Consider the following 13,006-nt stretch of genomic DNA (forward strand, 5'->3'; position numbering starts at 1 on the left):
CCCCTCACACTTCTGTGGGGATAGAAGTGGTTGATTTTCAGTCACGGACGGTTGGGAACAGGAAGTCCTCCCGGTGGACGCGGCACGAGGGAGATGAGGATGGTCGTTGACCGCTCAGGATTGAGAAATACGATATAGAGAGCGGATGGCGTTTCTAACGGCAAGGGACTCTGATGCCGACTGGTGAGCACCTCACCGCGGAAAATTGCGGCAAGGGCGGGCTTACTCTGGCGCAAAGTGTTTGGTCTTGTTTATCCCAAGTCACAATACATGATACCTTTTTTTTTTCTTCCTTTGCAAACCCGCACTGAATGCTCCGGATGTCTCGCTTTTCACACGTTCTGGATGCGGAAGTGAACCCATCGACGAGCGGTGAGGCAAGAGTTTGCGATGTCGGTATGAGCTGCAGAGGTTCGGTTCATTTCTTCAACGATAGGCTATGTCATCATGTCTTGCTTTTGCTTTCGCTTTTGCCTTTGCCTTGATTCTTCAGAGTAGGAAGCTAGGAGTAGACCAGACGGGGCATTGGCCGTCTACGGTATCATCAATGCGAGCGCCTGTGCCTCTGATGCCTGAACAGCATCACCGTAAAAGGTGAAGAACAACGACGTGATATTAGACTGATATGGAGGACCCGCGGCCCCGACTTTATCTGCGGGGTTATGAGAATCTCATACGGACCATAGTCGTCAAAACCGATCTCCTTCGGGGTAGCATCATAGCGAGACCGGAGGCTCGTCGGAAGAGGGGAGAGAAGTTACATTTCCCAATGAGTAGGTAGACAGCTTGGGCCGAACCGAACGCGAGGCTTGCCTGACAATACATGGTTCCCTCCCACTATACATGCTGTCGATCATATCTGATGAGATGGTACCCCATCATCCTGCTTGTCGGGACAACGACAAACTCGCTTGAGAGTCGCTTCTGGGTCTGGCATGCGGAGGGTAGGGGGGAGGAGGTGAATATGGGGAGGCGGCTCTCCTGTGGGTGACAGCATGTCGGCTCCTCGGGATCTCGAACGGAGCCCCAACAACTTCGTTGAACAAGAATCTATGGATACATAATTTCTTCCGCGGACCGTGGATTTGGAGTCGAAGCAAGAGGCCAAGAAGGAGACTAGACCTCGGGACAGACTCCTCCGTCAATCAGATGCGGCCTTGATCAATCCTTGGAGGAAGACGCACGTTGCTCAGACGGGGCGTTAGTCCGCACCGGGGATAGCAAGATGGGTAGATACCTGTCACTGAGGAGAGACGGTGCGGGGGAGGTGCATGCTTTGTGGTTCGAGGGCTGGGGGAACAGCGGTGATGGGCGGGGAAAAGAAGCTGGGGATGGCAAGAGAGGGCACGATTTTGCTTCGCGGAGATTTGATGTCCGAAGAAATATCCTGGGGAAGCTTGCGAGGGGAAGGAAGGAAAACTTGGAAGAGATGGGGGATGAAGATCACGGCCGGATAAAGTGAGCTTGTTTACTAGGAGGAACGGCGTGTTTCTTGTTGGATGCACTTGACCCTTGTGCAAGGCAGATGAACTCGAGGCCGGTGTCGGTATTGATGGGTTGGCTACCTGGACTCATGTCTCCTGAACTGAGTTTCCAGGTATTGATTAAGACTTCTAAGTCAAAGGAGAACACTTCAACTTGGCCCGTAGCGTTGCTCAACCATAAGGCGTTGCCCATGGCCTTGTGTATCTCGACTTGAGGGTAGAGAATTTTCACTGTTTGTACGTGCAGTCCCGAGGAGCCAACAGGTGTTCAGAGTTTTGACATCTGGAGGAGCGCAAGCTAGAGCATAATTAAGACTAGGAAGGTGTCTCAAGCAATCTCCCAAGACACACGCGTATCTTTCGTAGGATTTAAACCTGGGGGATGGGAGGAGCAGGGGTAATGGCGGCCAACGGTGAACAGAGCAGTGAGCTTTGCGATAGCGACAACGTGCTTGTGTCCGCCAAGGTGCTGGACTATTCCATTCACCGAGAGGAGCCCACCTCGCTTCCTGGGCTGGCGGAGGTTTGTCACATACCATGGTCTACACGTGCTATTAGAGCCTGGTTCAGCGGCTGGGAGGTGTACATGTGCCCTGAACGACTGGAAAAGTTGGCTACAGCTTTCCCATCTCTGCGACTCTTTGTCTCTGAATTTTTCGCAGCTCGGCGGGCCGGAGATGGGACGGGTGGGCTTCTTACTTGACCTTAGGCTGTAAACGGGAATGATGCGCCGATGGGGACTAGCCTTATTGATGGAGTTGGGCCAGGGGAGAGAGAAGATCGAGTGGCGACTGGAGAGGAGGATGAGAGCCTAAATACTCAATCCTGGACTGTTCGAACTCAAGTCATCGGCTAAGCAGGTGTGAATCAATGTAAAAGTTCTTGAAGGAGACTTCCACGCCGTCGCCACGTGCCACTCCAGAAGGAAGGTCAATCAAAACAACATCAACGGCCTTCCTTGCAAAGTAAGGAAAGATAATGATGCTTAAAAAGCTCGAAAGAAAAAAGAGAAGAAAGACTCGGGAACGGTGGAAATTGGGAAGCTTAGTCCAGCAAAAGGCCCCAGCCGGCGCGAGACCAACGAACCAACCTCCACCCACGCTTCTGGGCACGCCCCCCAGTTGCTCCAGCTGCCTCTTTCGGTGAAGCGGGCTTGCTCGTATGGGGGGATTCCCCTTGTAAATTAGCTTTTTGGCTCTCGCCGCTTCTCGCTCTCTACTGCGTAGGAGTAGTTGTCGTTGGAGGGCCCAGCCGATGACTCGAGGTGTGCCGGCTTGGTATCTGACTATCTGTTGATAATAGAGGAGGATTGGCGGTGATAGTAGGCAAAGAGGGAAGTTGAATTTACCTTGTCCCAACGGCCAGCGCCGATGAGATCGAGCGGCGCGTTCCTGGCGCCGTTTGGCCGTTGGGAAGAGTGGGAGCCTATGCTGTATCCGTTGCTGATAGCCAGCCTCCGGCTCGGGAATGGCGCCGACCAGGTTGACGAGCACTCTTGGTGTGTTTAGGCACAGACATTTTGGTCAATCGTCTCCGTCCTGATAGTGTCTCTCGATAACTTGAAGGCCTGAGCCAGTCTCAATACCATTAACAGCGGACGTTGACGGTGACACCGTAATTTGCGCTGTTGGTCGGTCAGCAGAGGCTGCCAACAGAGACGGGGTCAGGGTTACAGCGCAAGGGAGCTACGGCGCTGCCAACCTCTATTCTGGGTTTTTGCCAGGCTTTTTTCCCAGGTGAACACCTTGACAACCGTCGCATGGCGGACGGGGGGTGGTACAGTGTGTTTGCTGTCATGGGTCTCGGCTTGCGACGCTGATGCTTTCGATAGCTCTGTCCTGCGCCGACTGGACAGTGGACCACCCGACAGCGGGCGGCGGACCCTTGAGGTGGGTTGTGCGCAAGCACAGCTCATAAGCATAAAAGCTTCAAGGAGTGCCCTTTCCGTTCTACCCCAATTGCATGGCCATCTCCGGCTATCGGGAGGGGAACATCCCCCCTCCACTCCATGGGCTGATGGGCAGGGCGGTTGGCAGGTCTAGGTAATCGCCCAATGACACTTTGTACACGAGAACGAATTTTCTGGGCTGAAGAGCTTGTACCGCGCGGGTGAGGTTAAATCATTCGTTCCTTGGGTTGGTTGGCCTATCTCCAGTCAACTACCGAATGAGACCAAGAGCCTTTGAAGAGTCTCAAAACTTCTAAACGAATGCAGGTTATGAGATCTTTGTGCCAACGAAATTATCCATGACTTACATTGTTCCTCATGGAGGCCAATGTACGGTTTGAAGAGAGAAAAAGAGCGAGATGGTGGCCGAGGGTCGCATCGGATCATCACCGACAACATCATCGCCAATGCAGGTCGGCGGCGCGGCCCTTTAGCGATGTGTTCCAATTGGCGGGTTCCCTGCCACTAACGATTCCTATCCAAACTTGGGCTCTTCCTTTTTCCTTTCTCGCTGCACTTTTCTTCGCTCTTGACTTTGCTTTCGCTCCCCGTCCCGTCATCAACAATCAACTTATAGAGCCCATGTAACTCCCATGACCTTGCCTGCATACCTAAACTTACCGTCTCTTTGCTTTGCTTCTCCTCATTTCCCTTCTGCATATCGGATTTCCCCGCGCTGTACGAATACACACCCTGCCGGAGGCTGTGACGCTGCACCCTGCCGACAGCCGTTCAAGTCTACTCTTCCTGTACAGACTCGAGCCAGTTCCGAGACGGTGATAAATTGAGGCACAGCAGTCCAGATCTATGCTTCTTCTCCGGCCTTACCATCCAACAGTTCACTTATCAATACGTTGCTAGGATAAGCTATTGACGGATGATCCAAAATGCTTCCAACAACGCGTTGCTTCTGTAATCCCAGTAGTCTGGTCAGCCCCCCAAGCACTGGCAGACTGAGAAGTTCGAAGCAAGAAACAGCTCGATGACTGGTCGGACTTCTCTTGTGTTGTTTGCCTGCAGCCATAGTGCTTTGTAGCCGTACAGCAAAGTCAAACTCGCGCCTGAACGGGTGGTCTAGGTATCCGTACCGTCACACCTCGGCGTCTCCCTGCCAATCGCCTCCGCCCCTTGTGCTTCCGCCGCCCGCTGCCGCCCCAAATCTACGACATAGCTGAGGACGCCTTGAATTCTTTTACGACGCCAGAATAGCAGAGACAACAGCCACAAGCTGACTCTCGCTGTGCCGTCATTACCAATTGCAAGCCGGTCACGGAAGCCCACCAGCCAAGCCGCGCGTTGTGCAGATTTCGATAGCGTTCATGAGAGTCGAGCCGTTTGCCCAACATGACCCTCCAGATAACCTCCCTTGTATCCGGCCGCGAAGTCAAACCAGAATGTGATCCTCGCCCTTTGTCTCTCGGCGAAGCAACCGGCGTCGCCCCCGGGCATCATTCATAGGCTCTCCAGGAATTCCCGACGTCAATACTAGGGCTAGGCCGAATCAGACCAGCTTCCCCCGCCGTAATAGCGTGGGCAAGGGGGCGTTGGAAAATCAATCTCGAGGTTCCCACGAGGGCGGAAGAACACACGCGTTTTGTTTCTCATCGGAATACTAGCCCTTCGTGCCCTTGAAATCAAATGTCACTCTCGGCCTTGCTCGTCAGCTAAGAGGTACCTTTCCTCCCAGTCTCGGCCCCATCCTCATGGGCCAACCTTTGCTGCGGATACACTGCGCTACTTCGCACGCTTCACCTACGATGCGCATCTTTTCATGTTCCTGCTGTTCGCCGCCTGCCCACACTTTCTCCCAACCTGCCTCATGCGGATGTCCAGCCTGTTGATAGGTGGGAATTGCAACCTTCTCCAGGAGATGGGCTGAACGGGCTGGAGCTACTGCGGTTCGCTTCTTCCTCGCTTTTCCATGTTTCCCTACAGGCTCCCCCTCTTTCGACCCCTGGTCCTGTCTAGTGCTCAGGAACAGGGTGTCACTGTACCGGGGGAGCCTAGCTCTCCAATATGTCTCTTTGGTAAACCCACGATGCTTGCTGCCCGTGGCTCTTGGAATAACCACACTCCCACCCCTGTCGGTTCATCCCAGGTCCCGGTCGATGACCCGCCCTTCCTATCGCCGCCTCTTCTGGGCGCTGCTCAGAATGGGCGGGTGAACTCCGCTATTCTTGTGGCTGCTGCTGCGGTTCGTATTGAACCAGCCGGCTGGCTAGCTGTTTGCTGTACTTTGTACCAAACTTGCTCGCATCTGCGTCCCAGTTCTGTTAGTCCCCGTCTGCGAGGCCCAAGGGACCCGGTTCCCCCAGTCCAATTCGAACCAGTCCACCACTAAGTCCCAACACCACTCGAGGTCCCATCCCGCATCTCACGGATATATATCACGGTGCCTTCGTCTCCATGTAACCGTTCCCTTTGCCTCCCTCCTTTCCCCTTTCCTCATCCACCGACTTCCTACCAGATCCATCCAATCAACTCCCATCCATCTCTTAGGACCTCAGTCGATCGTCTCCTCCAACCGTCAAAATGAAGGCCGCCGTCATCTTCTCCCTCGTCAGCTTGGCTCTCGGTTCCGTCGTCGAGAAGCGCGCCTGTGCCGGCAACAACTGCAACCGTCAGGTCACCGGTACCCGTGACGGCCTCCTCCCCATCACCTCCCGCCAGGCCGACTGCTCTTCCTTCATGCAGGCCACCGTCACCCCCTCCCCTACGTATGTCGACCTCTCCATCAGTATAATACCTTGGTGATTCCTTATAGACTGACTCTCTTCATCCAGCACCGTCACTGTTACCGTCACTGCCGCTCCCGCTCGTCTCCGCCGCAACGGCGAGATCGCCAACCGCCAGGTCACCGCTCTCCCCACCCTCATCCCCGCCTACGCCTCCTCCTGCGGTGACTCTGCTGCCTACTCCTCCGCTTGCTCTTGCTGGGGCATCACCGCTGTCACCACCACTGCGCCCAAGCCTACCGTCACTGTCACCACCACTGTCGACTACTGCGAGGGTGAGTTCTTGCCATATACTCCAACTAGTCAAAGTTTTCAAGATGCTAACTTGTGACAGACTTGTAAACGTCTCGTTCGACGTGGAGATGGAAAGTTTGAGGGGATGAGAAAGGCCATTCATCTGTTTCTCGAGGCTCAGTGTTGAGGAAGGGAAAAGGCACGAGGCTGTGGGAGGAGGCCCCAGTCGAGCTTGTATAGGAACGCACGGTCACCGCCGCCGTCTCCTTCGGATCTCGCAGAGATCTCCTCGATTACGAATTTAATGGACTTGATCACTCATTCATTCGATCTCTTCGGGACCCTGCTTGTAGCCTTGATCGCACTTTCGCCTGCGGCACGTATGAGCCTTGGAAAGCGGACGACACTTGAAGGGCCTGGTGGTTTGGAGCGATTTATTACGAAGGGAAAATGTTTATGACCAGTTTGATGGGAGACATGACGACCAGCTCTGACTGGCATTCGTCTGTCACTGTTATGATATTCACATTCATGTGTAATAATTAAGACTAATTCGTCGTTACTTCGCGAGACACTGCCTGATGACTCCACGATCGCTGATGGATGAGCATTGATGTGTTATCGAATTCGACAGCTGCCGATGCTTGAGATGGGGCGCTCATTGAATGAGACAAAACAGCCGTAATGACAAGAGATATTCATCAGTCCCGAACGACATGTCTCTGACCCGCCTCACTTACTTATTCGCGAGCCATGTTTTACACAATTGAGTCTTGGAAGGACAGGGCAACTGATCATTTATTGCTTATCCCTAGCCTTATGCATTACTTCTTTCTTCATCAATTTCTTTTGGTCCAGTTCCCAGGTCAATAGGATCTGCACAGGTTCTATGCGAATGTGAGCCGCAAGTCTTGACTCCTCGAACGTTAATCGAGCCGCAGATTGCGTGATACCCGTTCCCCTCGGATGCCCCTCGCCGGACGGGGCACATTATTCCATGACGCCGCGCAAATGGGTCGCTGTCAGTGTCGATCTTTTCTCCTCATCCGAACTCTGTTTCGAGGTTACCCACACATATTCCCAGCATTCCCCAGAAAATGTTTCGAAACACGTATATCCCACAGCAGCGGATAGACTCCACACAACTGCGGTTGTTATTCTCGCGTGGCTTCGGCCAGGGGTCCAGTGTAATGGTGGTGATAGCAATAGTCGGAGTCCACCACGTCCTGTTCATCCCTTGCGACAAACGCAAGCGTGACGATTCACCAGCCCAGGGCAATGAACTTCACGGAATCTATACCCAATGTCTGTGATTACGCAACGACATGGGTCAACCGAACGAGGCTTCGTCACCTTATGAGTATTGCTCACGATTACCGCCCACAACCCGGTATAAGTGCGCGTCGCACGACAAAGTCGCGCATGTGGTCCATCGCCATTCTTTACAAACCCCGAGACATTTCCCTCACTTTCTTCAGTCCCGCCCTTGACGCCAATTGCTGTCTACCGATGTTTCCCTTGGTCCCCTTGGGTAGTGTCCTGTCGCCCAGCAAGCAATATTATACCCGATCGACGCCCTTGTTTTTTATCGCCCCTAACCGTGAACCTGCATTCCTATGAGCCTAGAAACGCCCCCTTCAGAAGTCAAGCTTATCGGCACGTCAGCATAAGGGAATAACCTTGATGATAGGCTTACACCAAATCCTTTTTGACAATGTCAACTCGACCATGATACCGGCGGTCCCGCGGGGCAGTGAGCATTCCAAAGGTCAGCACAACGTTTCTCTCCTCTCGCGGCGAAGAAGACGAGCGTCGTCATCAACAGTCTCAGCTGGCGACTCGCGCATGTGCGCCTACCGCCCACCCGCTGGTCCGCTCCCGGCGGCAGCTGACGACATCGACGACTGGGGCGCCGATTTGAGCACGTCGACAGTCTCGGGAGCATCAGTCCCTTGTCTACGGCGTATTTCTAGCAGATAATTGTAATCGCTCCTCGCCTGGGGATCTAGCAGCCAACCCTAATATCCTGGTTGAGGCCAGCTCCTCGCCTCGTTAGATCCGCAATCAAGGCACAACTCTGTGGGGTTCTGGCAATGTTCTTGAACTGGCGGCAGTAAGCTGAACGTTGTGCTAAGATAAGAGAACTTATTGAAAGTTCCGGCCCGCTGGAGACAGTATGTGCTTATTGCGAAGACCTTTTCTCCCGGATCTCACAACTTGGCGGCCCATATGATTCGCCCCAACAGCGTTGGTGTTTTCGATCGTGGACTGCGCCACCGTCGATCCATGGGTTATTTGACTTCACCACGCGGGACTACGTGGACGTAAGGTACTTCTACGGGCTCACTGTTTGTATAGTAGATGAACGAGCAAAGATCTGAATGGCAATAAAAGTCCTATTTCTTTCGCAGCCTTAGGCGGCTTCGAAAGTCTGATACTAGAAACAACCAGTCCGTCTTGGATCTTGATTTGAGCCTCCGTATCGTACCATTACTCTAAGTCATGCAACTTGATGCAATGTAAAGATATAGCTTGATTTACTGATGAAATCATCTATATAGCAAAGTATGTTACCTATCATCTAACATCCAAGGTGAAGCAACTGCCATCGCGGCCCTCTAGTTCGGTAGATATGCCAAGTTGAGACTGGCATCAATTGCTACTAATTACTCTTCTCAAAGAGCCGAAACTATAACAAATCCGAATCTCGTATGAATGAAACCACCGAAAGCTGACGATCTCCGTGCTGCCAAATCCTATTACTTATCGCACCGCGACATCAACTACCGCAAGAGCCACTTCAACAGTTCTCTGCATCGCGACATTACAGAGCTCACATAGGCAAACTGACGCCCTGTTGAGAATGCGACTGGTGCGAAGTACTATTTTTCTTCAATCGCCTTCTGGTTGAGTGGCTCGTACATTGGACGCCAAACCTGTTTCCAAGCCTGTGCGAACTGCGCGGCGGTTGGGAAATCATCTATACCGCCACCAACATACTTGGCCCAATCCATCAGATGGTTCGCACAGGCCTGTGATCCAGCAAAACATTCCAACCAGAAACATCTAAAACTACGTCAGCTCTATATTCTCATATGTGATCCTAGGTAGATATGTGTTGAACTCGGCTCACTTGTGGAACTGTTTTGCTTGGGTAAGGCGCATGCTCTCGATGGCGACTTTACACGCCCACACGCAGGTGACCTATTAGTTGCGGTGTTAGTCAGAGGCAACATCATGTCATGATTCATGGAAAGCTTCTGTCGAGAACAGAGGCGAGCAGATTACAATGAGAAGTGTCATAGCTGATGTGGCGCCTTTGACACGCCAAGAGAATGGAGTTACTCACGCAGCAGGCAAATGAGTCACTTATGGCTACAAGATCTGCCCTTTCGGTGAGATTGAGGGCAAGTTCACGGATCTCGACGTCCGTCGTTCTAGTGAGCCCAAGGAAAAGAGCGAGTCAGTATTTTTACTTCGCAAACAAGGTTCGACTAGAGCTATTGACAGCCTCTCTTAGTCACTTGGTTTACTTACCGTGATTCAACATCACGTCGCGAGTTTGAGATGCCATCTTGCCTTTCTTCGGTTTCGACAAGCAATCTTTCGAAAGTAGCCCTTCCAGCGTTCATTGAGTTGAGCATCAGCATTTCGTCGCTGTCTGTGATGGTAATGGCTGGCTCAGGGACGGTTCTCTTGAGTTCCTGGTCCTCGGTATCACTGGTGATACTCCGGGTACTACCGTCGACAATGACGCCCGCTAGTGCCAGGGAGAGGCACAAGACATTGCAAATGAAGATCTTGAAGAACTGCATGTTGTACTCTCTGAAGAGATCGGGTGATACAGGTAATGTTGGTAAAGAGGTAGATGATGCTGCAGTTCTGTTGTGCCACTACCTCAAGGTTCGTGGGAACTGGGGTTATTATATAGTTGAGTTTTCACGTCTGATGTCGTAGCTCCGATAAACTCATCCTAGAAAGAGATGCTTCAGTCGGTAAGCTTCCGCTGGCTGAGGTAAGACCGAAGGGACACCGGTTCCTCAAGTTTCCAGTTTGTGTGTTCAGTCTCCAGTTCTGCGCCCTCGCACGCCTATTCTTGAATACCTAGTTATTTTGGACTCGAAAATCGGATTCTCTTCCCGTTCCAGGATTTGACACACCTGAAAACAGCATCTCCGGACGACACACGATGGCCATGAGATATGGAGTCAACACCCAAACAGCGTTGTTTGCCCATTTATGCATTATGTTGTCTTAGGTTGAAAGCATCCAGGAAATACTGGTGTTGATGTGTTATCTCATTTTCTTGCCTCTAAGATTGACATGTTACACATGTAGTGACACAAACTTCATCTTCCAGTGAAGTTCCGAGTGAAGGGATCAAAACGAAGACCTGGTCCCGGAATAGTTTGTGGCACGGCGGGTAGGTTTACTTTAAACAGTTTGCAATCGAAGAAGTAACCCTCAATCTCTCAAGCCACGCGCTGGCTTGAGCGTGCAAACTGGCCTACGATCTCGCGATATGTATGCCGAGATGAGCCGGAGGTAGTGAAGAGCAAATATAACTTTACTAGGTATCGTGCTAAACAATCAGGAATGCAATCTATCACGCAGCTGAGGGAAACAGTCGAGAGGAAATTTCGCAGACAACACTGGCAGAACGACAGTTTCGTTCGTGTAAGCCATGAAACATGTGAACAAAGAAAATTCAACACTTGGCTGTTTGCTTAGTCAAGACTATGCCTTCATTTAGGTGAGGTTGGTTTGCTGTGGGCTTCGAAATCATGTGTTTGTCAATCCAGCTTATCACCAGATCGGCAATCATCATAGCAAAGATGTTTGGAGCCAGGAGAGGTCCAGCGTCAAGGATATCTCCTTGGTCTTGCTTCATGATTGATTGAACATCAGGCAGCAGAAGAAATATTCTGCTTTGGATGCGACAACATACTTCAGATATCAGCATTGGCCAACTCCGCACGCACCATGAGATCGAGGCGACAAACGTCTGCACGTTCTAGTTAGTCTGGTGCTTGGGATGGTCGCTCTCGGATGGCGCAGTCATCCCACCGAAACTAAGAATAGCTGGAATAGCACTACCCCAGGAGTAACTTATCTCGAATCAGTCCGAGTACACGTAGTGAGCACTCGTATCTATATAAGTTCTTGACCTATGTCACCTCTCTTTGTAAATGTGTCTCTCATCCACTCATCTCATTGAGAAAACCCCCTCATTCTTGATTCAATAACTTCACTTTCATCAATATGAAGCCCACTGCTTTCCTTGCCGCTATGGCGATTGCCAGCTCCGGTGTCAATGCCGACTGTTTTCCCAATGGCATGATCGGCCACTATGGCACATGGCTCAAGCAGAAGGTTTTAGCCTTGAACGCGGACCGTCTTTCTCTTGCCTGCATGGCTATAGCCGGTGCAGCCAAAGAGTCTTTCGTTGGCGAGGAGAGTCGAACATACTGCATGCAGGAGGCGGACGGCTTGAAGTGGGACTTTACCATTAAGGTACTTGGATACGCAGCGATGTCTTGCATAGTGGATCTTGCTTTGTGCTTCTTATTTCAATCGAGGTGTTCTAACAATACGATCATAGAACTTGAACACCGGCAAACGACTTTTAGGACAAGCCGAGTGCATGTCTGGGCTGTCGAAGGAGGCCTATGGTTGCTACAGGGGAGGTAAAACATCCTATTGGAATTGGCAATACATGTAAGTTCGTCCTCGACTCCCAATCTTCACAGTGACCCCAGAGGATCTCTCTTTAACAAGTGTCTTATAGTTCCGATCCCAATGCCGGCAGCTGCATTGGAAAATAACCGAACTCACCTACTCGCTCTTTCTCTTGATGTCGCGACTGCATTGTCTTTTTCTTCCTTCATTCGCCTGATTTATAGGATCAGAAGCTTTCTATCTACTTAGTTTCATGAGGTTACTCTCAATTTTGAATAAATTCGTCTTTGTATTATATGAGTGAAACCTGTCAATGCATGTGCATGTGCCTATGTTAGCAAACTTGAGCCGATCAAGTCCTGAGTTATGACTCCGCAACACAAGTTTACGAATATGCGAGTAGAGAATCGAAATTCAAGAACATCATTGAGAATATCTCATGCTTGATCGCAAAATCCATTTCTGAATGACCGTGTTCCTCAATTTTGGCGTGACGAGGACATTAACTGGGGTATCGCCGAAGTCATGTTTTGATTCCTGTCAATTCAAGTTTCAAGCCACCGATGATGACATCTCACCTGCTCTTTCCATATGCAGCCTTTGCTTACACCCCCAAAGCTGATAAGTCTTGGCCTAGACATCAGCAGGAACAACTTGACAAACAGTCCATCACCAAAATTGATCCCGAGGTAAGCTGCAGGCTAAGAAACATACTTTTTCCAATGTTTTAGAAAGCAGCCTATCGTATCTGCCCGTAATCTCGGTGAGTATTCCAGTAAATCTATCATTGGGCCATTGCCGCAAGACCGAAAGCAGCTGAGACGCCATGGCTGGCTGAGAGCCCCGTGCTTACTCTGTCATTCCGGCTTCTTTCCCGAAGAAGAGATATCTTATGTTGATATGCGCCACCATTACGAATCTGAAGG

General features: G+C 51.2%; 4 protein-coding genes across 4 annotated transcripts; 3 read left to right on the top strand and 1 right to left on the bottom strand.

The window, feature by feature from the left end:
* Positions 1–5,353: 5,353 nt before the first annotated feature.
* On the top strand, positions 5,354–5,773 carry CCOS01_03759 (uncharacterized protein; the record flags this gene model as incomplete). The annotated part of the gene is made up of 1 exon (XM_060451943.1): positions 5,354–5,773. The coding sequence occupies one exon, from the start codon at positions 5,354–5,356 to the stop codon at positions 5,771–5,773; it is 420 nt and encodes a 139-aa protein (XP_060318208.1).
* A 191-nt stretch (positions 5,774–5,964) lies between these two features.
* On the top strand, positions 5,965–6,550 carry CCOS01_03760 (uncharacterized protein; the record flags this gene model as incomplete). Its single annotated transcript, XM_060451944.1, has 3 exons — positions 5,965–6,149; positions 6,216–6,446; positions 6,502–6,550. The coding sequence occupies 3 exons, from the start codon at positions 5,965–5,967 to the stop codon at positions 6,548–6,550; spliced, it is 465 nt and encodes a 154-aa protein (XP_060318209.1).
* A 2,980-nt stretch (positions 6,551–9,530) lies between these two features.
* On the bottom strand, positions 9,531–10,216 carry CCOS01_03761 (uncharacterized protein; the record flags this gene model as incomplete). Its single annotated transcript, XM_060451945.1, has 3 exons — positions 9,531–9,605; positions 9,751–9,838; positions 9,939–10,216. The coding sequence occupies 3 exons, from the start codon at positions 10,214–10,216 to the stop codon at positions 9,531–9,533; spliced, it is 441 nt and encodes a 146-aa protein (XP_060318210.1).
* Positions 10,217–11,663: 1,447 nt separating this feature from the next.
* Positions 11,664–12,226, top strand: CCOS01_03762 (uncharacterized protein; the record flags this gene model as incomplete). The annotated part of the gene is made up of 3 exons (XM_060451946.1): positions 11,664–11,915; positions 12,004–12,119; positions 12,190–12,226. 3 exons carry the CDS (start codon positions 11,664–11,666, stop codon positions 12,224–12,226), a joined length of 405 nt encoding a protein of 134 aa, XP_060318211.1.
* Between the last annotated feature and the right edge of the window lie 780 nt (positions 12,227–13,006).

This window comes from Colletotrichum costaricense (genome assembly GCF_030867565.1).
Source record: "Colletotrichum costaricense strain IMI 309622 chromosome Unknown Scaffold_3.1, whole genome shotgun sequence".
NCBI lineage: Eukaryota > Fungi > Ascomycota > Sordariomycetes > Glomerellales > Glomerellaceae > Colletotrichum > Colletotrichum costaricense.